General features: G+C 33.8%; 1 protein-coding gene and 1 pseudogene across 1 annotated transcript in view; one reads left to right on the top strand and one right to left on the bottom strand.

Annotated features, from left to right (window-relative positions):
* The window catches only part of LOC114074910 (putative B3 domain-containing protein Os08g0325100), a 47375-nt gene extending 24450 nt beyond the window's left edge, over positions 1 to 22925 (bottom strand). The window contains exon 1 of the mRNA XM_027913072.1: positions 22812 to 22925. Coding sequence (XP_027768873.1) covers positions 22812 to 22925 — 114 coding nt within the window. The remainder of the gene's footprint in view (positions 1 to 22811) is intronic.
* A 243-nt stretch (positions 22926 to 23168) lies between these two features.
* On the top strand, positions 23169 to 24339 carry LOC114074909 (annotated as a pseudogene).
* The last annotated feature ends 2148 nt before the right edge of the window (positions 24340 to 26487 follow it).

Raw genomic sequence — 26487 nt, 5'->3', positions numbered from 1 at the left:
AGAAGGAAACTAGAGTTCCAAGTTGATGATTGGGTTTTTCTGAAAGTCTCTCCTATGAAAGGGGTGGTGAGATTTGCAAAGAAAGGGAAGCTCAGTCCTAGATATGTAGGCCCTTACAAGATCTTGAAAAGTATTGGCAAGGTGGCATATGAGTTAGAGTTGCCAGCAAAATTAGCAGCACTGCATCCGGTCTTCCACGTCTCACTCTTGAAGAAGTGCGTGGGTGGCCCAGCCTATATAGTGCCATTAAAGAGTGTGGCGGTGAAATATAGTCTTTCTTATGAGGATGTACTAGTTGAGATTCTTGACCGTCAGGTTAGAAGGTTGAGAAACGAAGAAGTCGCTTCAGTCAAGGTTTAGTGGAGGATTCAGTCCGTAGATGGAGCTACTTGGGAAGAAGAAGCAGCCATGAAAGCCATGTATCCTTACCTTTTTCCTTCCGATTCCACTCCAGCTTGAGGTAACAGTTCCTCTTCAGTTTTACAGTCATTCATGCGTAAATTGAGTTTTAGAATCATGTTCCCTCAGTTTGTACATTCATTTTTAGCGTAATTGCATGTACTCAGAACTTAGTTCTTAGTGTTTAGTAGTGGGGTTTGCATCTCTCTCCCTCTATTTCAGCTATTTTAGTCTTCATTCGATGACGAATGTTCCCAATGGGAGATAATGTAATACCCCGTAGCCAAAATAGACCAAAAAATAGTTTTTCAGAAAAATCTGCAGGTGCTACCAACGTTGGCATCGACGAACCGTAGCCTGAACCACGGTCCATCCTGCACAATCGTCGATGGGATCTGAAACTCCCAAAAATTTCAGCCTAGAAAAATTAGTTAAGTCTTGGACGACGGACGGACTTACGGTCCGTAGGTCAAATGACGGTCTGTAGTCCATGACCGTCGATCAAGACTCCCTTCAACCACTCTCTGACAAGAGATATGGATGACTAGCATGGTTCGTAGGTCTCCGATGACCTACCTACAGATAGATAATTGAATTATATTTCCATAGCCATCAACCTTGCTAAAATCAAACCTCCGAGTAAAAAGTGATGCCCATTCTAGTAAAGGCCTGTCGAACAGGACCTCACACAGACACAATGACGGGGCGTCGGGTGCACGATGGACCGTCAGTCCTGGTTGTCGTGAGGCCCGACATCAACCTTCACAGGGGTCTTTTTGACCTTTACCCCTCTGTTAAAACCCTAAGTTACGTTGTCTTGACCCTAAATCATCAGATTTTATTCAGTTTAAGCCGAGAAACATTATTAAAAAATATCCAAGTCAAATCATTAAATTAAAACTTAGAAAATTAGAAGCAAGAGAGGAGAAAAAAGCTCAAGAACCCTAGTTCAAGAACGCCACAAGCTCCAGCAGTTCCACCCCCAAAACTTAAGTATTTTTCCGTGGATTTCATCACCAGGTATGTGGGATTTCACTAGTGGGTTCCTTTCACCCATCGGGTCCTTAGTTTCAGTCAGTTCTTGATTCTCTTATCATGATTAAATCTAAGGTTTCTAGAACTCTGATATAACTTCATGAATTTATTAAATATATGTTCCAAATCAGATTATCATATTATTACTCAGATTATCGCATGAATTTCATAACCCTAGATTTGTATTTCTTTAGTTCTTGAATTACACATGCTAGGTCAAATATTTCAGACACTTCAGAAATACATGCCATAGTTATAAATGCATAATTACCAGATTAAGTGTTGTATTCTCAGTTTGCATGTTCAGTTTCGAGCTATCAAGTATTTACAGAAATTCAAATATAATCAGTTAATTTACAGAATTCATTGGGAGTAGCATAATACCGAGTTGGACTAGGGTTTAGCGTACCCAATAGTCCCAGAACTACTAGCCGAGTAGGTTGTAAGTCCCATCTGTGAGCAATCAATTTAGTGATCACGCCAGCATGCCTTTTTATCTTTGGCAGGGTATATTGGGTCTTCTCGATGGGGCGTATACATCGGACTCCACATTTAGCTCATGTGGTTTTATTATCGGTTATTAGTAGCTCCCACAGTTCAGTCAGACTCTCTACATTGACCAATTATCAGTATATTCAGTATTAAATTTCAGCATGTTATAAATTGGTCATTGCATCCAGTTAGCTCAGAAATCAGCACATCACGTTTAGATTATTATACTTGTTTTTGTGCTTGTTCAATTGTGTCTTATTTCAGTTGTACTCTATCCTACATGCTCAGTACCTTTCAAGTACTGACGCATACGTGCACTACATCTTCTCGTGATGTAGGTTCAGGTTCTCAGCATCCAAATCACGCATTGATCGATTTCCTGATCTCCAGTTCAGCAGATTCAGTGGTGAGTCCTCATTCTCCGAGGACAACAATCATGAGTTTCATTTCAGTCTTTAGTCATTTAGTTTCAGTTTTTGCTAGACTTAGCTGGGGATTGTCCCAGTATTTCTAGTCTAGTTTAGAGGCTATTTTCAGACATAGTTAGATTCAGCTTAGTATTGAGTTAATATTTCTTTTGTATTAAACTCCTTGTTTTCAAATATCTCAGTTATAGAATATGGGTATCCCCCATCCTTTTATTTTAAGTATGACTTAGCTTCCACAAGAGTTTATTATCTTTAGTATGCTCATGATCATGCCAGCAGGGTTAGCTTGGGATAACTTGTGGTACTAGGTTCCGTGTCCGCGTCACGGGGGTAGCTCGGGGCATGACAAAACTTGGTATCAGAGAACTAGGTTCAAGAATCCTAGGATGTCTGAAAAAGTCACACTAAGTAGAGTCCTTTTCATGGGTGTGAAGTGCACCACATTTAATGAGAGGGAAGCTATGAAGTGCTTTAGTAAAAAACTTCACTTTCTTGTTACTCTTATCATATGTAAGGTATGATCAAATTCCATTCTAACTTGAATTTGTGCGTTTATGATCATGCCTTCTTGTAAAGCTTAGGTATGGAATGCTAATGCACGCAATGCTAACGCAGTTTCTCTAGTACCAGATAAGGAAGTTCAAATGCAGAGTTTCAGAATGCCAATTCAGCTTTTGGCTCTGAGTTTTAACAATAAGAACAATCAACAGGTTTGAGTTCTTACTAATAGAAATGATCGATTAGTGGCAGCCAGAGTTTGTGATTTCGTTAGGATGAATCCGTCTAAGTTTTTAGGGTTGCATGTTGGTAAGGACCCATACAAGTTCATTGATGAAGTCAAGAAAATATTTTGTGTAATGTCGGTAACTGGTAGTGATAGGTGAGATTGGCATCCTACAAACTCAAGGATGTGACTCACATATGGTTCACTCAGTATAAAGACAACAGAGATGACTTTGCCTTTGTAACTCAGTATAGCACTCCAATTCAGCGTCAGTCCAGAAACACTCTCAAAACCCTTCTCAGTCTCTACTCCATTCGATGACCTAGTTATAGCTAGATAGGTATACAGAAATTGCCCTGTCATAGTCTCTCATAAAGTCACCACAGAAGATTTAGTAGAGTTAGAAATGGTAGACTTCGATGTCATTCTAGGAATGGATTGGTTACACTCATGTTATGCCTCAGTCGATTGTAGAACTAGGATTCTTCGTTTTAAGTTTCCAGACGAATCAATCTTAGAATGGAAGGGTAGTAGCCTAGCGCCTATGGGTCGATTTATTTCTTACCTTAAGGCCAGAAAGATGATATCTAAGGGTTATATCTATCATCTAGTTCGGGTTAAGGAATCTAGCCTTGAAACCCCATCTCTTGAGTCAGTTCCAGTAGTCTGTGAATTTCCAGAGGTATTTCCAAAAGATCTTCCCGGGGTTCCTCCCGAAAGGGAAATCGACTTTGGAATTGATCTCCTACCAGAAACCCATCCTATTTCTATTCCTCTTTACAGAATGGCTCCATCAGAGTTTAAGGAATTGAAAGAGCAGTTGAAAGACCTTCTAGATAACGGTTTCATCAAACCTAGTATTTGACCATGGGGTGCACTAGTGTTGTTCGTAAATAAGAAAGATGGTTCTCTCAGAATATGTATTGACTATAGACAGTTGAACAAGGTCACAATCAAGAATAAGTTTCCCATCCCCAGGATTGATGACTTGTTTGACCAACTTCAGGGTGCTAGTCATTTCTCAAAGATAGACCTCAGATCGGGTTATCATCAGCTCAGAGTCAGAGATAGTGACATTCCAAAAACAGCCCTCAGAACTCGGTATGGTCATTATGAATTTGTAGTTATGTCATTTGGACTAACCAATGATCCTGCAGCTTTCATGGATTTGATGAACAGAGTGTTCAAACAGTACTCAAACTTGTTCGTTATTGTCTTCATTGATGATATCCTCATTTACTCTAGGAGTGAGGAAGAACATGCAAGTCATTTGAGAGTTGTTCTGCAGACTCTCAAAGATCGCCAGTTATTCGCTAAGTTTAGTAAATATGGGTTTTGGTTGCAATCCGTTGCTTTCCTTGGTCACATTGTATCTAGCGAAGGGATCCGCGTAAATTCACAAAAGATAGAAGCAGTAAAACAATGGCCCAGAACTACCTCTGCTACAGACATCAGAAGTTTCTTAGGTCTAGCAGGTTATTACAGAAGGTTCGTGGAAGGATTTTCATCCATAGCCTCACCATTTACTAGGTTGACTCAGAAGATGGTCAAGTTCCAATGATCAGATGACTGTGAGAAAAGCTTCGCAAAATTGAAAACTAGATTGACTACAGATCTTGTCTTGACTCTACCAGAGGGTTCAGATGGTTATGTGATCTATTGCAACGCATCCAGAGTTGGCCTTGGTTGTGTGTTGATGCAAAGAGATAAGGTTATATCTTATGCCTCTAGAAAGCTTAAGGTGCGTGAGAACACTATCCAACTCATGACCTCGAGCTTGCAGCAGTGGTGTTTGCACTCAAGATATGGAGATACTACTTGTATGGTGTTCATGTTGATGTGTTCACCGATCATAAGAGCCTTCAGTATGTGTTCATCCAGAAAGAGTTGAATTTTTGCCAGAGGAGATGGCTTGAGTTCCTTAAGGATTATGATATGAGTGTGCATTATCATCCTGGAAAGGCAAATGTAGTGGCCGATGCTCTTAGTAGATTATCTACGGGTAGTGTAGCCCATGTTGAGGAAAAAAGAAAGGAGCTAGTGAAGGATGTTCACAGGCTTGCTCGCTTGGGAGTTCGCCTTATGATCATATCAGACAGCGGTGTAACCGTTCAGAATGGGGCAGAATCGTCTTTGGTAGTGGAGGTTAAGGAAAAGCAAGAGAGTGATCCGATCTTGCTTTAACTAAAGGGTGTAATCAACAATCAGAGAGTGGAGGTTTTCTCCCAAGGGAGAGATGGTGTACTTCGCTACCAAGGTAGATTGTGTGTTCCTGATGTGGGAGAGTTAAGGCAGCATATTCTTGCAGAAGATCATAACTCCAGGTATTCTATTCATCCAGGTGCCACTAAGATGTACCGCAATCTGCGGGAAGTCTATTGGTGGAATGGCATGAAGAGGGATATAGAAGACTTTGTGAGTAAGTGCCCCAATTGCCAGCAAGTCAAGGTAGAACATCAGAAACCAGGAGGTATGACTCAAGAGATCGATTTTCCTACTTGGAAGTGGGATGTGATCAATATGGATTTCATCAAAGAGTTACCTCGTACTCGCAGACAGCATGACTTAATTTGGTTGATAGTTGATAGGATGACTAAGTCTTCTCGCTTTTTGGCGGTCAACACTACATATTCGGCAGAGGACTATGCCAAGCTTTACCTTACTGAAATTGTGAGGTTGCATGGGGTTCCTTTGTCTATCATCTCATATAGAGGTCCTCAGTTTACCTCTCATTTGTGGAAATCATTTCAAAAGATCTTGGTACTAAAGTTAACCTTAGTACAGCATTTCATCCACAGACGAATGGGCTGGCAGAGAGTACCATTCATACCATAGAGGATATGTTGAGAGCTTGTGTGATCGATTTCAAAGGTAGTTGGGATGATCACCTTCCTCTTAATGAGTTTGCCTACAATAATAGCTACCATTCCACTATTCAAATGGCCCCTTTTGAAGCTTTATATGGGCGTAGATGTAGATCTTCTGTTGGTTGGTTTGAAGTAGGTGAAGCAGCTTTGATAGGGCCAGATTCAGTCCTTTATGCTATGAAGAAAGTGTAACTCATTAGAGATAGACTTAAGACAGCCCAAAGTCGTCAGAATTCTTATGCAGATGTAAGGAGAAGGGAACTAGAGTTCCAAGTTGATGATTGGGTTTTTCTGAAAGTGTCTCCTATGAAAGGGGTGGTGAGATTTGCAAAGAAAGGGAAGCTCAGTCCTAGATATGTAGGCCCTTACAAGATCTTGAAAAGGATTGGCAAGGTGGCATATGAGTTAGAGTTGCCAGCAAAATTAGCAACAGTGCATCCAGTCTTCCACATCTCACTCTTGAAGAAGTGCGTGTGTGACCCAGCCTATATAGTGCCATTAAAGAGTGTGGCGGTAAAATATAGTCTTTCTTATAATGATGTTCCAGTTGAGATTCTTGACCGTCAGGTTAGAAGGTTGAGAAACAATGAAGTTGCTTCAGTCAAGGTTTAGTGGAGGATTCAGTCCTTAGATGGAGCTACTTGGGAAGCAAAAGCAGCCATGAAAGCCATGTTTCCTTACCTTTTTCCTTCCGATTCCACTCCAGCTTGAGGTAACAGTTCCTCTTCAGTTTTACAGTCATTCATGCGTAAATTGAGTTTTAGAATCATGTTCCCTCAGTTTGTACTTTCATTTTTAGCGTAATTGCATGTACTCAGAATTCAATTCAGTCAGAACTCAGTTCTCAGTGTTTAGTTGTGGGGTTTTCATCTCTCTCCCTCTATTTCAGCTAGTTTAGTCTTCATTCGACGACGAATGTTCCCAAAGGGAAGATAATGTAACACCCCGTAGAAAAAACAGACCAAAAATTAGTTTTTTCAGAAAAATATGCCTGTGCTACCAACGGTGGCATCGACGGACCGTAGCCTGAACCACGGTCCATCCTGCACAACCGTCGATGAGATCAGAAAATCCCATAAATTTCAGCCTAGAAAGATTGGTTAAGTCTTGGACGAAGAACGGACTTACGGTCCGTAGGTCAAACGACGGTCCGTAGTCCGTGACCTTCGATCAAGACTCCCTTCAACCACTCTCTGACAAGAGCTATGGATGACTAGCATGGTTCGTAGGTGGACCTACGATCCGTAGGTCTGACCGTAGGTGTAAAATTTGCAGCCAGTTAAGGGAAAATGCAGTTGGGTCAAGTTAAAATGATCATAACTCTTAGCGCAAAATGAATTAGGTCTCCCATAACAAACCCACAGATAGATCATTGAATTATATTTCCATAGCCACCGACCTTGCTAAAATCAGACCTCCAAGTAAAAAGTTATGCCAATTTTAGTAAAGTCTTGTCGAACAGGCCCTCACGACGGACCCCACGACGGGGCGTCGGGCGAACGACGGACCGTCAGTCCTGGCCGTCGTGAGGCCCGACAGCAACCTTCCTAGGGGTCTTTTTGACCTTTCCCACTCATTTTAAATCCTAAGTTCCGTCGTTTTGACCCTAAATCATCATATTTTAGTAAGTTTAAGCCGAGAAACATAATTAAAAAAATATCCAAGTCAAATCATTAAATCAAAACTAAGAATATTAGAAGCAAGAGAGGAGAAACAAGCTCAAGAACCCTAGTTCACGAACGCCACAAGCTCCAGCAGTTCCAGCCCCGAAACTTAAGTATTTTTCCATGGATTTCATCACCAGGTATGTGGGATTTCACTAGTGGATTCCTTTCACCCATTGGGTCCTTAGTTTCAGTCAATTCTTGATTCTCTTATCATGATTAAACCTAGGGTTTCCAGAACTTTCATATAACTTCATGAATTTATTAAATATATGTTCCAAATCAGATTATCATGTTATTACTCAGATTATCGCATGAATTTCATAACCCTAGCTTTGTATTTCTTTAGTTCTTGAATTACACATGCTAGGTCATATATTTCCGACACTTCAGATATACATGCCTCAGTTATAAATGCATAATTACCAGATTAAGTATTGTATTCTCAGTTTGCATGTTCAATTTCAAGCGATCCAGTATTTACAGAAATTCAAATATAATCAGTTAATTTACAAAATTCATTGGGAGTAGCATAATACCAAGTTGGACTAGGGTTTAGCATACCCAATAGTCCCAGAACTACTAGCCGAGTAGCTTGTAAGTCCCCTCTGTGGGCAATCATTTTAGTCATCACGTTAGCATGACTTTATACCTTTGGCAGGGTATATTGGGTCCTCTTGATGGGGAGTATACAACGGACTCCACATTTTGCTCATGTGATTTTATTATCGGTTATTAATAGCTCCCACAGTTCAGCCAGACTCTCTACATTGACCATTTATCAGTATATTCAATATTCAGTTTCAACATGTTATAAATTGGTCATTATATCCAGTTAGCTCAGAAATCAGCACATCACGTTTAGATTATTATACTTGTTTTTGTGCTTGTTCAGTTATGTCTTATATCAGCTGTTCTCTATCCTACATGCTCAGTACCTTTCAAGTACTGACGCATACGTGCGCTACATCTTCTCGTGATGTAGGTTCAGGTTCTCAGCATCCAAATCACGCATAGATCAATTTCCCGATCTCCAGTTCAGCAGATTCAGTGGTGAGTCCTCACTCTCCGAGGACAACGGTCTTGAGTTTCATTTCATCCTTTAGTCATTTAGTTTCCATTTTTGCTAGATTTAGCTGGGGCTTGTCCCAGTATTTCTAGTCTAGTTTAGAGGCTATTTTCATACATAGTTAGATTCTGCTTAGTATTGAGTTAATATTTCTTTTGTATTAAACTCATTGTTTTCAAATATATCAGTTATAGAATATGGGTATTCCCATCTTTTCATTTTAAGTACTATTTAGCTTCTGCAAAAGTTTATTATCTTTAGTATGCTCATGATCATGCCAGCAGGGTTAGCTTGGGATCACTTGTGGTCCTAGGTTCCGTGTCCGTGTCTCGGGGGTAGCTCGGGGCATGACAAAAGGTAAAAAACAAAATATTTGTACAAAAAAGTTACTTCACAAAAGGTGTTTTCAAACCTATTATTTTTGTTTGTTCTTACTTGAATCAAATTGTTGTGACATGAATGCTAAGGACATGTCAATTTCAAAACCTGGCAAAAAATGATTATCTTAGAAATTTTTCCTAACTTTTAGTGCACTAAATAAAAATGTCAAGTATGTGGAAGCTAAGAATGTTATGCAAACTTATAAATTTGACGAAAGGAATTTTAATCCTTTAGAATTGATTTACACTAATATTTGTGGTATGAAGTTTACACTATCTTTCTTGGGGGGGTCGGGTGGGGGTGGGGAGTGTTTCATAAATTTTATCGACAATTGCACTATATAATGTTATGTCGATTTGTTGAATGGTAATGATTAAGAAATATAAAATATAGGCAATATAAAACTGAAGTTGAAAATCAGTTAGATAAAAAGATTGTCATGATTAGAAGTGGTAGATGTGGAGAATATGAATCTCTTTTTGCATAAATATATTTTGAAAATGAAATCATCTATCAAATTACTGTACATACTCACCTCAATTTAGCGAAATTGTTGACCGAAAAAAAAATACCAAACTATGAAGGAAATGTTGAGTGCCATACTTATAAGTTCAGGTTTACTACAAAATTTGTGCTTCTATCATTATAGCAAAATAGAACAACCAAAATAATCTCTAGTCCTAAATAGAGGAACTAAACTTTTACTTCTTAGTAAAGGGAGCAACAATTAAATAATTTTGTTTTTTAAGAAATGGGGAAACAAAAAGTTTTGTTTATTCAGTCTTTGTTGTACCCTGATAGAAAATAAATTTGCCTCCCCATTAAATATATATATATACATAACTCCTGAAAGATGGTGATCGAAAAATTTTCAATATCGTCTATTCCATATGAGAAATGGAAATGAGGAAACTATTCCCAGCGGGTCAAAATAAGACCTAAGACTATGAATTGTATGTTTATTTGATATGTAACAAATAGTGAAGGGCCTAAACGACCTTGGAATGAACCAAATGAGAAAGTACTTAATGAAATTATCTAGAGGTTTGGTATAATTAAATGGAAAAATTACTTCCTCCGGGTTTAATTTTGTAACATTTCTTCTTGAAAATGAGTATCATAAAGTTGAACAAGCTATGTCCTCTGTGGATTCATTCTTTTTGAAAAGAGGCAATAAATAGCAAGATATATTCAATCTTGAGCAACCATACTTGAGAGTTTGTTGATCCTCCCCCAGAAAATAAACTTTTCGGTTCAAATTGGATATACAAAAGAAAAAGAAAGTCGACGGAACTATTAACAAATACAAAGAAAGGTTTGTTATCACTGGCTTTAGAAAATATGAGGGAGTTGATTATTATGACATATTCACTTACTAGGATTACACAGTTCATATGTTAATTGTGCTAGTTGTGGTATATGACCTTGAAATTTGTCAAAATCGCTGCGGAAATATTTTTAAAAAAAAGAAACGGATAATTGGTGGAAGAAATTCGCATGCAACAATAGAGTGCTTTATTGTTCTTGGTAAAGTTTAGAATGTTTATATACTTGTTCAATAACTCTATGGACTAAAAACAAGACCAAACTATGTTGGCAAACGATTTAAAGATTAATGAATGTGATAATGAAATAGTTCACAAGTAATTTCAATCAAACTCATTGGATGAAAATGAAAAGAGTTTTGGAGTATTTAGAAGCTTAAAAGGTGTTGTTTTGTATTATTAAAATGTCACGACCCAAAAATGGGCATGATGGCCCTCGTCTTATCCCACCAAGACAAGTCAGTCTAACCCAATAATTTCGATAAAATGCAGAAATACAACCAAAGTCTGATAACAATTACTAATACGGTAACAATTCAACTTAATTCAATTCCCAAGACCTGGTAGTCACGTGCACAAGCCTCTAATGTAAATACTAGAATTGAAATAAAAATACGAGTCTAACATGAAGTTGTCTTTCAAGTAAAAACAAAGTCATAAACTGGAGTAGGAAAGTTCGCTGAGATGACGAGCAGCTACCTCGCAATCCTCCAAAAGATGCCTCGGAAACGAAGAGAATGGAAGGTATCACGAAAATCTGGGCTTGTAACCTACAAAAATTTGTAGAAGCATGGGGTGAGTACCAAACCACGTGGTAGGTACCCAACAAGCAAACCTCTAAACTCAAGTTAAGGGAACAAAATACGGGTACTCCTTACACCTTATCTGAACCTCTACACTACAAATCGCTCACAGTTTACCAAACACACAACTAAATAACCACACTCAATTAGTTTACATATTCTCAATAACAACTCAATATTCAATACTCACAAGTTTCACATCGGAACACTAACAAGATCAGCAAAACACGTATTCAAGTTCATCAATAATAAAAATCAGTAATGCCATGAGATGCAATGTCAAGTATAGTGATACATGTCTTCCCTAACGATACACACCCGCTGTCTCTCAGTCTGGGACCCATGAGGGACATATCTATCCATGCATCTGTCGTGGCGCACGACACGACCATCAATAATAGTAACCGTCACAGCGCGCGATACGTACCACGAAATATAATATTCATCGCGGCGCGCGATACGACCCCCGAAATGGTACCTCCTCATATCACAATCATGTTCAGATGGAGTATGAGTTACATACTAAAATAAAAATGAGGAGATAGTCATTTTCATAACAAAGCACAATTTGCAACAAGGAATACAACACCAACTAATAAGCAACAAGTCTCTAAATCATTCTCAACACCACACAAGGAAATACACGAATTTCATACGCTTAACAAGAGTTTAGAAATCCACTTGCCTTAGCCAATCGAATAATTACTCTTGGACTTGAGCCTTCCGTTTCCGTTGAGCTTCCGAACCAATGGAATCTATTCAAGTATATATTCACAATAAGGTTTCAGAACTAACAACACTCACACTTTTATGTTTTTAACCTTGACCTAAAAATACACCCCAACTTTATAATCAAATTTGTAATTCTTGATGTCAATTAAAATTTCCACTATCATAGTTTTCAAGTTTAGGATTTAATTCAAACTATTTCCTTTTCAATTCCATAATTCAAATGATATTGACAAAATGATATTTCTGTAATATTTAAATATACATACCAATATAGCAAAACTTAAACCATAATATGATAACCCAAAATTTATGAAAATTACACTCGACTGGATTCATACTAACATTGCAGAATTGTGTTTTGATTTTTTTCTTCTTTTCAACTCCTTTCCTACCCAGCAATGATTGGCTCATTATGAACCAATCATTGGCCACAATTTAGCAATATACTTTGACCCCCAATGTGGCCTCATGGCAGAATACAATCACGATTCCCTAGCAAAAATACAACGATACACTTTAATTCTCATCCAACTCTTAATAAATTAACAATATTAACAACCAGTTAAACATTCTCTATATTTTAGTATTGTCCGTCCGTTATTGTTTCCAATGACAATCATTGTCAATCATCACATCTTAATAACAATAAATTAGGTAACAATTAATAATAATAACCATAGCGCTATCTTATACCAACTAAATTATTTTTATATAAAGTAATTAATGCATGCCTACCAAGAATTGGAGATGATTGACAAGTATCTGCAAATTATTTTTCCTCTTTGATCGGCGCTAGGTTACGTTATTCCTCTCCCTTTTTCATTTGTGTTTTCTGACTCTTATTTTTTTATTATATAAAAAAAAATCAACTGTTTATTAGAACCCACAAAATCCACTAACTTATATTTAATACATGTCTCTAATGGTATAAGGTCTTAAATAATTGATCACTTTAGCCCACTAACTATCGATTAAGTCATTTATTTCCAATGACCCAACGATTAATTAGTTCATGTTAAACAATTGACCTTCCGAGTCATTACAAACAAATACTAGGAAATTTCCGCGCTTCGCGCTACGGTGATTTCTCAATAGTCTACTTTTGAATATTTTGTAATATAAGTGTTTTCGAGTGGGTACAACCCTCTGACATATTTCAAAATATTTTTTCTAAAGATGAAATAAAATACTTTAAATCTTAAAACAAAAAAGATTTGATTTTAAGTGTATGCATTTTGTTATTTATTCTTCATATACCATAGTTATACATCACCAAAGTTTTTAGAATGGATATAATTGTTTCATTGTACTTTAAGAAAAGTTGTATAAACATTTTATACATCAATCGAGAGAGTTTTTCTCCTATTCAAGGCCTCTACATACACAATCTAAATATTTTAAATCTTATATCATCAGTTGTGTACTTGATAAATTAGTTAAAATTTAAAAGCCCATCTCTTGGAATTCAATGTAATAACCTATGTTGCTCAAATCATTTGGATTGAATAAGCTCTTGGCAAGTCCCTTATTCAAAATCATTTGCAATCGATGAAACTACATTGATATCTAAAATTCATATTTTCTTGTTTATGTTTCGATAAATATGGTTAAAAAATTTTTGTGACTTTTAATATATTATTTGTAAGGATATAATTATTTCTTCAATATTTGATTAATATGGATTCATCCTACTTTAAGGAATAATTCATTGAGACCACTCCAACAGTTAAACCCCAAACTTTTGATTAAGATTGAGTAAAATACATACCATCATGTATTCCTTTATTTTTTGCATGTCACTAATCAATTGAATGTCTCTATAAGTTAAATAACTAAAATCCCAACGTTGTGTGGAGCCACCATAAATTCTGAACGCTCAAAAGTCCCTTCTTGAACACCCCGTAGACAGAAAACTCTATAAAGATCAAAGTCATTTATTCTAAAAGTTTAACAATTCTAATTTACATGACACCAATAGCCTAATGTTCACATCAAAATCTTTTTAAACATATCTTTACTTCAACATAATGATCAAAATCATAAACTAAACAACAATGTTTAAAACATGTATTCAAAACGATAATTAAGAACATAAGCATATATTAATGAATGTAAACTAATACATGGATCTGTAACAATAGAATGAAATAGATAGGAAATAATCGAGCCCATTGAATACACATTGTCCCCTTAAGGAAATTATTCTCCTATAGTACTCGAGATTTAAAGGAATAGATCCTCTGAGGATAGAATGATTCTATTCACAAGTGTATTGATATACAAAACAATGGTGTTAGTTGTCACACCCTATTTTCGAACCGGCCGAAAATAGTTCACAACATAATATGATGACACTCTGATTTTTTAAAAAATTGTTTGTTTTAGAGTAGCCACCTAAATTTTAAGGAAAATATTAGGAAAACCATTTTTAATATGTAAAATGTAAACTCTATTTTGATTTGCGAAACCGTGAGATTCTGAGTAAGGGTTCTGATTACTCGAGGGAAAGGTGTTAAGCACCCCTAACAGCCTATCCGAAGATAGTTCTTAAACTCAATTTAGAAAAATATAATTTAGGAAAACTTGATTATTTATGTTTTCTAAAAATAATAAATTATTTGGTTGGTTTATGAAAATATAATAAAATACAAGGTACGACACATATATGTCTTATAAAATATATTTAATAGTAGTATGAAGATTATACGATAAGAAAATAAATGAATGCGCTAAGAGTGTATGCCAATTTTATGTTAAAAGAGTAGAGATGTGTCTTATAAATATATCCAAAATAAATGTTGAGAATATAAATTTTATTATTTTTTTACTTATATATAGATTTAAGACGTAAAAGAAAATAAATAAGATTGAGTGTAAACGTGTAGTAAAACAATATGTATATTAAAATGTAGAGATTTATAAATTATAAAGAAAATAAACAACATTTGTAAAAAAGCGATAGTAGATATTAAAAAAATATATATGAAGTGTAACAAAATAATAAGTTACGGATAGAGAAAACTAAAAATATAGAATTTGTACTTTCTGCGTATAATATATGTATGTACCTTGTATTTTGAGCCCATTGACATATCTAAAATCCTTGAAAATAGCATGTTAAGAAATTGTAATGTTATAGTAGTATCTGATTAAAAAAAAGACTATAGCAAGTATATATTTTCATAAAGGGGTGATGTCAAGAATATAAAATGGGTCTAACTATTGGGACTTATTCTATAACTAGGGAATTTGGACGCGCTTCGCGCGTTCTTTAAAATAAATATTAAAGGATTGCTTTTTTCCAATCAATTGTATAGTTCTCTTTGTTTCCAAATGTAATATTATCACTTTATCTTTTATAATTATATATTAATTATGAAGATCGTTTTGAGATGACAATTGGAATAAAACTTAACAAATTTAACATCTATAATCTATTAAATGAGGGATAGTACATTATCAATCAATATGTCAAGATATATTTTCTTAGTAATTTTTTTGTTTGGACGGATATATAATATGTCACTTTGTACATTTATTGGAATATCAATGAGTTTGAATCTTTATATTACAACATATACTCCGGTGTACCTTTGAATATTCAAGAATTATATTATGAAGTAACTGAAAAATTTTAATGAAATACATCTACACGTTTTAGTATTCTTTTTCATATTGATATGATAAAACTCCTTTGAATATCTGGTTTTTCAATCATTCTTGTTCCTTTTTCAAATATACAATTAGGAGTTGTATGATTTTTGCATGAATCACATCTATTGGTTAGACTCTTTAGTTGCATTTATATCAAAAGGTAAATGTTATCACTCGTCAAATATGTTTTTTTAGAAAGTTACCCAAAATGTTACGCAACTGATTATTAAGTTTCAATATATTCAACCCCGAATGAGAATATGTTTTTTTTATAAAATTATTAACTCGTTTACTATATTTTATCTATATCTTTTATATGAAATATAAAGATAAATAGATTCATATAAACTACGTAAAAATATTTGATAGATAGTAAACCTTTTCACATATTATATGTATAGAATAATAAAATTAAAAGTTAATTAAATTGAATACACTGATAATATGCTTTTATTTCAAATATACTTCTTGCATTCTCAAACCAATGATTGCACCTCTTACTATATGAAGTCAATACACGGACACCCTAAGATATATACTCATAACTAAATATATTAAAATATAATTTAAAATTTAATCATAAAGTTTTTATGTACAAAATTATGTGTTTTATTTTTATAATATTGTAAAAATCAAATCAACTTATTTAGTCATTTGTATTCATCTTTTTATTTAAAATTTTCAAAATATACATATTTAACAAAAATAAATTAATTTATCAAATGCATAAAATATATTTAAATATTTATATTTACTATTTTATTTATTTTGATAATTATATTTTAATATACTTTAAAAAATTTACAAAAGTATAATTTTTATAGTATAAAAAATATAAGTATTTAATATGGAAATATATGTGTGGAGCGCAATTAACATGTAAGTGAACCAAAGCAAAAAGAGAACACTTTTGACTCAAAAATTTACAAAATCTTCAATTATGGGATCAATATTTTTATATTTTAGATATTTTTTTCAATTACACTTTCAATTCATAAAATAATATGTGAAATTAAAAATAGATAAACTAAAGTGGGATAAAAAATAATAAATAAAATAATAAAAATGTGGTTCATCAAATTAAACTATTTTTTTTTCAATTGTTATTTTTGATTTTGGCAAATAAATTACACATTTTCTATCGTTTAAGAAATAAGTGTGTGTGTGTGTGTGTGTCTATATATATATATATATATATATATATTTATATATAACATTTTTCTCATCATGAATACATCAAATGTAGATTAAAATACATTAATATTTGCCTCAAAAAGGATTATCTTACAATACACATTTATATTGATATTCATTAAGAAATACAATAAATTATCATAAGTTTACACATTAAAAATTTTAGAATTATGAGGAGATATAAAGATTATGAAAATATAAATTTAGAGCCTAAGATTTTGTGCTCAAGAATTGATCTCTTCAACATGAGTAACTAAAAAGCAAGAAAAATCAATTTGCATAATTCATAACATTTTCCTCTATCATGAGTACATTAGATATGAATTAGAATATATTAACATTTACTTTAAAAAGGATTGTCTTACAATACACATTTATATAGATATTTATTGAGAAACACAATAAATTATCACTAGTTAAAACTGTTAGGATATACTATTAACCATGCGTTTTGATATAGTATTAATATTGAACAATTGTTTATTTATTTATTCAATTCAATAAAGTGTTACATTAAATAGATCAATTGTCATATATGTGTATCTTGATTATGAGAATGGCATAGTTCTAACTTCTCGTGCTAGTGCATTTGGTATGTATTGAACGGGACCAAGCAGAGATAGTTGTTTTAGACTGACTGATAAAAACATATTCTCTAAACTATTAAATGTACTTATATTCTTAATCTTGATATAACGATTATGATCTGTATATATTATTTATCATTTTGATTTATTAAAAGGTGAGATTCTGAGATGGGTCAATATGCCTGGTAAATTGGATGATAATAATATATATTGGTGAAATAATTAGTTAGTTGATGGAATCCATGTCTCAGTATAGAGATTGATGATACACCTTTTATGAGAAGCTTGTAAGTTTTCATGTGTAAACCCGGCCGGTAGATTTATGAATCTGGCACATGAAATAAGTTAAGTATTGCTCTAAAAGAATTTAATCATTGAATTAAATTCGTCAGTAATTTAATTTATTGATTAGTATCGGTAATCTTAACATGGGGAATCAAATAAGTGTTTAGTGGTGAATTTCGAAATAAATAGAGGAGTTCAATTACGAATTTTTAGTGGAATGATTTGTAATTTATTATGGTAAGAATAATTTAAATTAATTATTTAGAATTATTTCCATAATAGGAAGCCTCAGTAATAAATTCTGTGGTCCCTCCAGTGCCCAATTTAACTAGAACTCAGAATCCTATTTTCTAGTAGAAGATGGAAAAGTAGCGTTCTTTTTCTTTGGAGGAAAACGTGTGTTTTCAAGTTCTCCTAAAAGAAAAAGAATTGGTTTTTCCTCTCCTCTTTGGACTAGGAAGACATCTCCTAAAAGGAAAAGAATTGGTTTTTCCTCTCCTCTTTGGACTAGGAAGACATCTCCTAAAAGAAAAAGAATTGGTTTTTCCTCTCCTCTTTGGACTAGGAAGACATCTCCTAAAAGGAAAAGAATTGGTTTTTCCTCTCCTCTTTGGACTAGGAAGACATCTCCTAAAAGAAAAAGAATTGGTTTTTCCTCTCCTCTTTGGACTAGGAAGACATCTCCTAAAAGAAAAAGAATTGGTTTTTCCTCTCCTCTTTGGACTAGGAAGACATCTCCTAAAAGGAAAAGAATTGATTTTTCCTCTCCTCTTTGGACTAGGAAGACATCTCCTAAAAGAAAAAGAATTGGTTTTTCCTCTCCTCTTTGGACTAGGAAGACATCTCCTAAAAGGAAAAGAATTGATTTTTCCTCTCCTCTTTGGACTAGGAAGACATCTCCTAAAAGAAAAAGAATTGGTTTTTCCTCTCCTCTTTGGACTAGGAAGACATCTCCTAAAAGGAAAAGAATTGGTTTTTCCTCTCCTCTTTGGACTAGGAAGACATCTCCTAAAAGAAAAAGAATTGGTTTTTCCTCTCCTCTTTGGACTAGGAAGACATCTCCTAAAAGGAAAAGAATTGGTTTTTCCTCTCCTCTTTGGACTAGGAAGACATCTCCTAAAAGAAAAAGAATTGGTTTTTCCTCTCCTCTTTGGACTAGGAAGACATCTCTTAAAAGGAAAAGAATTGGTTTTTCCTCTCCTCTTTGGACTAGGAAGACATCTCCTAAAAGAAAAAGAATTGGTTTTTCCTCTCCTCTTTGGACTAGGAAGACATCTCTATAAATAGGGATTTTTCTAACCTAGATTTGATTAGAGAATTCTATACAATACTTGCCCACCCAAGTATTGAGAGAGTTCAATTGTTGATTGGGATCACTGTAGAAGACTATAGAACTGGAGTTGGATTTACTTCAAGATATCTGCACACGCTTCAAGAGGTAATCCTGAGTTAATTTTCAGCATACTTTGTATGTGATAACTATTTGTGATTGTTATTTATATTCATGCAAGATGTATGATTCTGGAATGCTTCCGCTGTGTATGCTATTTTCCAACAAAAACATTTAAAATTTGAGAGTTATGAGGAGTTATATAGATTATATAAATATAAGTTATGAAGATAAAGAGATACATATTTCTTAGTTTAAGAAGGGAAAAGTAATGAGACTGATTTTAGGGAATGTTAATAGTTTCAATTATGTTTGTAAAATTATTTTCTCCCTTATCTATTTAATAGGAGAAAATGAAAAGGTGAGAAACTTAAAATGTTATTAATAACAAATTACAATAAAAAAGTGTCCTACTCGAAATTAATTTTATTAATCACAATTTTACATATATTCTCATACCGTTTCATTACTAACTTAAAAAATTCAAACTTTATATGTTTAATTAAAACAACAACACTATAGTGTATTCTTACAAAGTGATATCGGGTGCGCAATCAGAATATATAATTAAAAATATTCAATACTAAAAGAATATTTATTCATTTACTTTGTGATTAATTACTAATATAATAGACCATATCATATATTTTTAGGGATAAAAATATTCAGTTGATATAAAAAAAGTGTACCATAGATAATATACCTTTAATTCAACCATGGAAAATTTAAAATATTATTAGATAGAAATTATATATATATATATATATATATATATATACACACACACACACGCACACACACACATAAAAATAAAAATGTGCATCTTTTCATCTTCAACAACAACAATGAATAGAATAATAATTTTTTGTTCAAAATGAAGAAATAAAATAAAAGAGAACAAAATAGTATTAATTGAAATCAAAATAATACAACAATGAATCTTCAAAATGTTTGAAAATCATTCAAACTTTTATACTACTATAACTCTCTATGCATGAATCTCCAAGATAATTAAGTTTCTTTCTTCATTTTGTTGAACTTGTACTAAATAATGTGATGAATCTTTCAAGAATATCTATGATCTTCATCAAGGTGAAGGTCATATCGTGACATCATCTTTTCTATTTCTTCTTTTTGATTACTTAAGTACATGATTGATGAAGAAAATAAAATTTAAAGATTATACTACTAAAAAAAGAATGAAAAAATGGAAATGAACATAAAACATCTCCATAGATGATTGATATTTATAGATAAATAAGCCATAAAAATAGTTAAAAGGAAATTCAAATGACATGCTAATTAAGTAGAGAATGTCAATAGATGGGGTATTTTTTATAACTCATTTCATATGATTACAATATTAAATATGATTGAATTGTTAATTAATAAACAAATTATATTATGAAATGAATGAAGAAAAAAAGATCAAAAAAAAAAAGAAATAAATGGAGGTCATACAGAGGTGTCTTATCACCTTCTAAAAAAAAGTATTTCTAAAGGGTAAATATCTTAGCCTTTAAAGTAGTTTCAAATTTTATTTGGGAGTTTTAGATGATAAGGCTTTCTTAACATAAAGATCCAAGTTGCAAAACAAATCTCCAAGAACAAAACTAAGGTAATAGAATCCAACCCCAAAACCGAGGTTTTACACCCTATTTATAAAGAACATTGTCCTAAAATAAAAGGAATTCAAATAAGGAAAGTTTCCAAAAATGCAGCTTCAATCGACGACCCCCACAGACGGTTCATCGATGAAACGAAGGACCGGCGACTGCCTCCGTAAGTCCAGACTTAGCATCCTTTTTTAGCCTTCAACTAGCATCTTCTCTGATCCAATCGACGGACCAACAGCATTGTCCGTCGATGCACCTACGGTCCGTCGATGCCCTCCGTCGTTCCATACTTAGCTTTTCTTCAACTTCGGGTACTGAGACATTCTCTGATCAGATTGACGATTTACCAGGATGGTCTGTCGATCAATCGACGGACCGTCGATCCTTCTGTAGCCCCACACTTTGTCAGAATTCCTCGAGTTGCTTCCAGATGCCTGAATCTTCAGTCGGCAGTCACCATCTACGGTCCGTCGATGGGACAACGGACCGTCGATGGCCTTCGTGGGTCACCTCTACACTAAATCTCCACACCAGTTTGTGTAGTTGCTTTTGGACAATTTTTCCTACAAAACAAAGATAAAAACATATTAAAATTACTAAAAAAAGGCTCTAGACACACACCAATCTTAAGGAAAAAGTATTGAAAGAACCGTGAAACAATGGTACATTAAGGGCGAGAAGTCGTACGGATTGGTGTCCCAAAAGAGACACAAAGTATGTTAAGGAATGGAAGGACCATTCGAATTCAAATAGAAAAATATATAAGAGAGTTTAATTCTTTGAAGATGGATCCCCTTTGTTGTTTAATAGAATTCCTCCAGATATTTGTCATGAAATTTGAAAAGTTTATTGAATGTGAACCTCAAATAACAGAGATGGAAGGATACAATGTGTTGTATCATTCCTTGCAAGAATATTAACTGAATGAAGTTAGAATCAAAATTGGGGATAATAAAGAATTATGGAAGTACTATGTAAAAATAGGAGTTAAGTGGGTAAAACTTCACCACGGTGTATCTACATACTTCTTCTATCATCATAATAATTTTTTTTTATTTTCATTTTTATTAAACTTTGAAGTGAACATTTGTAATTGTGTAATGTACAACATACACTATAACAAAAATATTTTTTATCCACAATAAATATGCACATTAAAAAAGAGTGCCAGAATCTTTACCGATAATAATTGATTGTCAATGATTCAATGTCATTATAAACTTTAGGAAAATTCATAGAGAGTACTTAATATCCATTAAAGATCATTTTTTCTATAGTTATAACTCTTTATTTTGGCTTATTTCAGTTGAATTTGTGAACTATAAATTTCGATACAGGCCGCAGACTATCTTTTTGAAAAACATGTTATGCAATATGTTTTTTTCTTCTTGATTTTCAGGAAAGTAAGGTCGTCTTTATTATTATTTGAAGATTTTTTTAGTGCAATTTCTCACAAAATTATTTTATGTAAATTTATTTTACTCTCGAAAATTAAGAAATGAATTGCCCAAATTTGTTTTCTTTCTGTCGCTAAAAGACTGTTGCAACAGAGACGTCGAATGGGCGGGCCCACTGCTCTTATTATTAATTAAATTACCAATAAATACTTCATTAAAAATAAAAAAAGGTTGTTATATAAGATATCTTATACAGTCACGCACCCCACTTTTCTAGTGGAGTAATCTCATAGTTAGGAATGTGACATCAATCTTTTGTGTAAAACCTCGAAAATGACTTAGGTTAACTAGATCCTAAAATGTTAGTCATGATGTTCTAAGTTTCTAAATAGGTCTATTATGTGTTAATGAGGTAGTGTCTAAGAGTTTAGGTGCATTGAAAGTCAAACGGCAAGGGACGACAAAGACGTTTGATGACTAAGTCACCTATGTGCCTCATACGTGGTGCTATGTGTTTATGTGTGATTCATGAGGTTTTAAGATCTTTAAATGAGTTATTATAGCGTATATAGGCAGTGTGTCGAGTTTCGTGGAGTTTGGACGTCAAACGTCCAAGAATGTCCATGACGTTCGAAAGTGTTGCATTGAAATGACCTTGTGTGTCTAAGCATGTTTCGTCGAGTTTTACGTGTTCGTTTTGGATGAAATTCATGTGAGAGGTGCTAAACTCATAGACGGTCATGTTTGGGTTGAAAACGTTCGGGCAAACATGCTTTGGAAGAACCTTGCGCAATTCATGTAAATCTGGTTTTCCGTAAGAAAATTTGAGAATAACAGCTTGATGTAGTCCTTCCTCTATGCTAAATTCATTAACTTCATCCATGGTGAATTCGATGGTCGGCTCTCCATGAATGAATTTAATTGGTTTCAACTCAGTTTTGGATATAGACCTAGTAGAAGAATTGGCTTGAAATTGTGCAAAGTATGTTGGTTGATGTGTTAAATCAATAGTATTTTGGATATGTTGTGGTGGTGTTTTGTCCCCAGCAGGAGGCTGGGAACAGCTAGAATAGCCAAAAGACAAGAAACAGGACTGTGACTAAACTGATTTTTTTTTACTGATTTTATGAATGACTCTCTTCGTCATCGTCTTTAGAATGAGAACATTGAAAATCTCAAGATGTTCAAGCACTGGAATGCATTATGCTTTTCTTGCGGCTTAAAAAGCAGGATATTCAACTTAATTACAAAGACAAACTGGTCTCAGTTGAGAAGAACATAAATTTCTTTCTTATTCCAATTGGGCATGCAGCAGGACTTGTTCTTCTCCACAGCAGGGGCAACTTCATCAGTCTTCCATGCACCTTCAGAACACGCAATCTTTGATTGTCAAACTAATCCACCGATGCAGCTCGTACATGGTTCTATGGAGGCGATGCACAGATTATCCCACCATCTTGATAATTCCTTGTCTGGCGTTCCCATAATTTCCTAATCTCAACATCACATGATAAATATGGTAAAACATGGGTACCAGATGGGGGTTGGGACAGGGTAATTTGTCGGACTCGCCGTAGCAGGGGGCTACTGGCTCCTTACAAAAGAATCTTGCTAGCAGTCTTCAACATGATAACATAAGCTTATTAAGTACACGATATGGAACGAATCCAGTTCAGGCAAACCTCGGTTCCCTACAGAAAAATTCAAGCGCCTGGCAGAGAATGTCACAGAGCCAAAAAATGTTGCAGAACCAGCTATTAAGACAGCATTCCTACCATCGGAAGAGACAACAACTACTTTTTCATAGACATAAGTTAACACAGCAGCAGCAAGGAAAGCAACAGGTAATCCTCGAATCCCTACAGCAAAACTCAATGTTCTGCCATATTTACTTTTTATACAGCACGAGCAGTATATGTTGCAGAACAAACAATTAGCACTGTTGTGCAACCTGCTACTGATGCAGCAACAACTTTTTCGAAGTCCGCGGTTAATGAAACATCAGCAAGCAATGAACTCATTGCGTCAGTTAATGCAACAGAATAATTTCACCAACTTGCAACGTAATTCCTTGGACTGGCATATCGACAAATTCTAACTCTCAGCAAGACATGATAAATATAATACAGCCTGATTCCAATTCTTTGAACTCAGTGCAACAGGTGTCTACTGGCTCTTTGAAAGAGAATCCGGTTAAACATCGTCAACAAGTTGACATAAGCTCATTAAGTTCACAAAGTGGAACGAACCCAGTGAAGACAAACCTGGGTTCCCTATATCAAAATTCAAGCCCCTGACAGCGAATGTCACCGAGCCAGCAAATGTTGCAGAACAAGCTATTAAGACATCAGTCCTACCATCAACAGAGGCAACAACTACTTTTTCATAGACAGAAGTTAATGTCACAGCAACAAGCAAAGCAACAATAGACGACACTATCACAGCTTCAACAGTTTTCCATGCCACTTCAGCAACCACAATATCTTGATGGTCGAAACTAATCCAGAGATGCAATCCGTACAGGGTTCCATGGAAGGAAAAGCAACAAAACAATATTATCAACTTGCAATATGATTGTTTGGATAATTCAATTGTTTAGGTTTCGTGCACTTGTGAACTTATGCATGCACCCTTCCCTAGATTATGTGAACTATTGGATATATTCTGATAAATTACTTAAATTTTATGTGGAACAGATGCTAAAATTTGAAAGATGCATCTCCAAATTTTTCTCTGTTTTGATCTTTAGCTACAATTTTACAAACAAAGGTCACAATTTCTCACAATATCTTTATGGTCTATTTTTTTCAATTCTTGATTCATAAATTGTTTTTGCTTAAATAATGATAGTATCTGAATCAGTCTTCAAATACAAAAATTTATTATACTATCTTGATGATAGTTATTGTTCTTTTTTTCATGTTAGAACTCTTGAGATAGTTATCAGTGAAAAAATTTGTTATGTATAAGTCACCAAAATTACTCATTTTTGTGCTTTGTTCTAACATCTCATGTGTTCAAAATTACTAATCTCTTGTCATTTATAAAAATATTCAGTTTCTAAATGTCATCTAAAATATTTTGTATAAACCCTCTATCTTAAGGACCAATATTGTTATTATCCCTTCATTATATTATATAACTAGTTTTGAAAACGTTCCTGGCTCGTTTAACCCCTATTATTGTATAAAATTTATGTAGAGATAAAATTTATATAGACCTAACTCTTGTTAAAAAAAAAATCACCCCATTCTAAAATACTTCTAGCTGCATTTTTGAGCATATAAAGAAACTCTTTTCGGTGTTTACTTTCTGCCCAAACCTTGAATTTGAACAATACTTTTTCTTATGATGATACACATCTAAAACTAGAACTGTATTAATTTCTACAACTTAAATTATCACTCCATACTTTTTAACGCCGGATATCTTTTTTCTTCTCAAATGATCACACGAACATTGAGGTATCATGGAACATAAATAATTCAACAATCATTTAAATAAAAAATAGACTAAGGAACAAATAAATGAGAAAATAAATATCAACAAATAAATAAAAAAAACTACATAAGAATGCAGAAGAAAACACTCCAAAATTAGCAAACTCAATTTATGCACCTAGACGGAGCATAAGCTTGAATTGTCATGTTTCATTGCATGTAATGTGGAGCAGTTCCCTCGAGACACAAGAATGATCGTTAGCATGACTAGACAGTGGGCAATATTATTTCAGTTGGAAATTAAGTTGATTTTTAGAATATTTATGTTGATTTTATAGTTGAGAAACAAATTTGATAAAACTCCCCTCATATTTACCAGATTATTCTTGTGACAACGTATTACTTCCAATATTATTCATACAATTTTACATTCGGTTAATCACCAAATAGTTTATGTAAGATTCAATTACCAGCGATTGTAGATTAGTAGATTGTCGATTGAAGGGAAAGAATCAAATTCAGTATTATAATCTGCTTTTATAATATAATAAAGAAGCATTTTGTGTCATGTGAAGTTTCCCATGTTGGTTGTGGATGGGACCTGAGGGACTTGATTTCCTTTTGAATCATTTTTCTTTATCAAGTAATTTTTGTTAATTTAAATTTATGAAATGTCATTTACTTTATATTTATCAAGTGAAAGAATAAAATGTTGCATTTCTGAGATTAAATTTGGTTATTTGTCTTTAAATCATACAATATTGAGGAGAAATATTTTATTTTGTGCCTCACACAAATAATGTCAATTGTGCAAGGCCTTTTTGGCTTGGTATTGTATTTGTGGAGCCATGTTGTACTTAAAATTTCCTCACTTTTTCTCTTCCAATTTTGATCTTTTCTTTTTGTACCTTGTATTTTATTTTTTTTTTGCGTCTAATTCTTGTTGTAATTTTATTTTAATAAAGAAGCTTTGAAATCCACCCTAATAAATAATAATAATAATAA

Source organism: Solanum pennellii, chromosome 1 (genome assembly GCF_001406875.1).
Source record: "Solanum pennellii chromosome 1, SPENNV200".
NCBI lineage: Eukaryota > Viridiplantae > Streptophyta > Magnoliopsida > Solanales > Solanaceae > Solanum > Solanum pennellii.
Note: the sequence above shows the minus strand (reverse complement) of the source record. Positions and strands in the feature narration are given on the sequence as shown.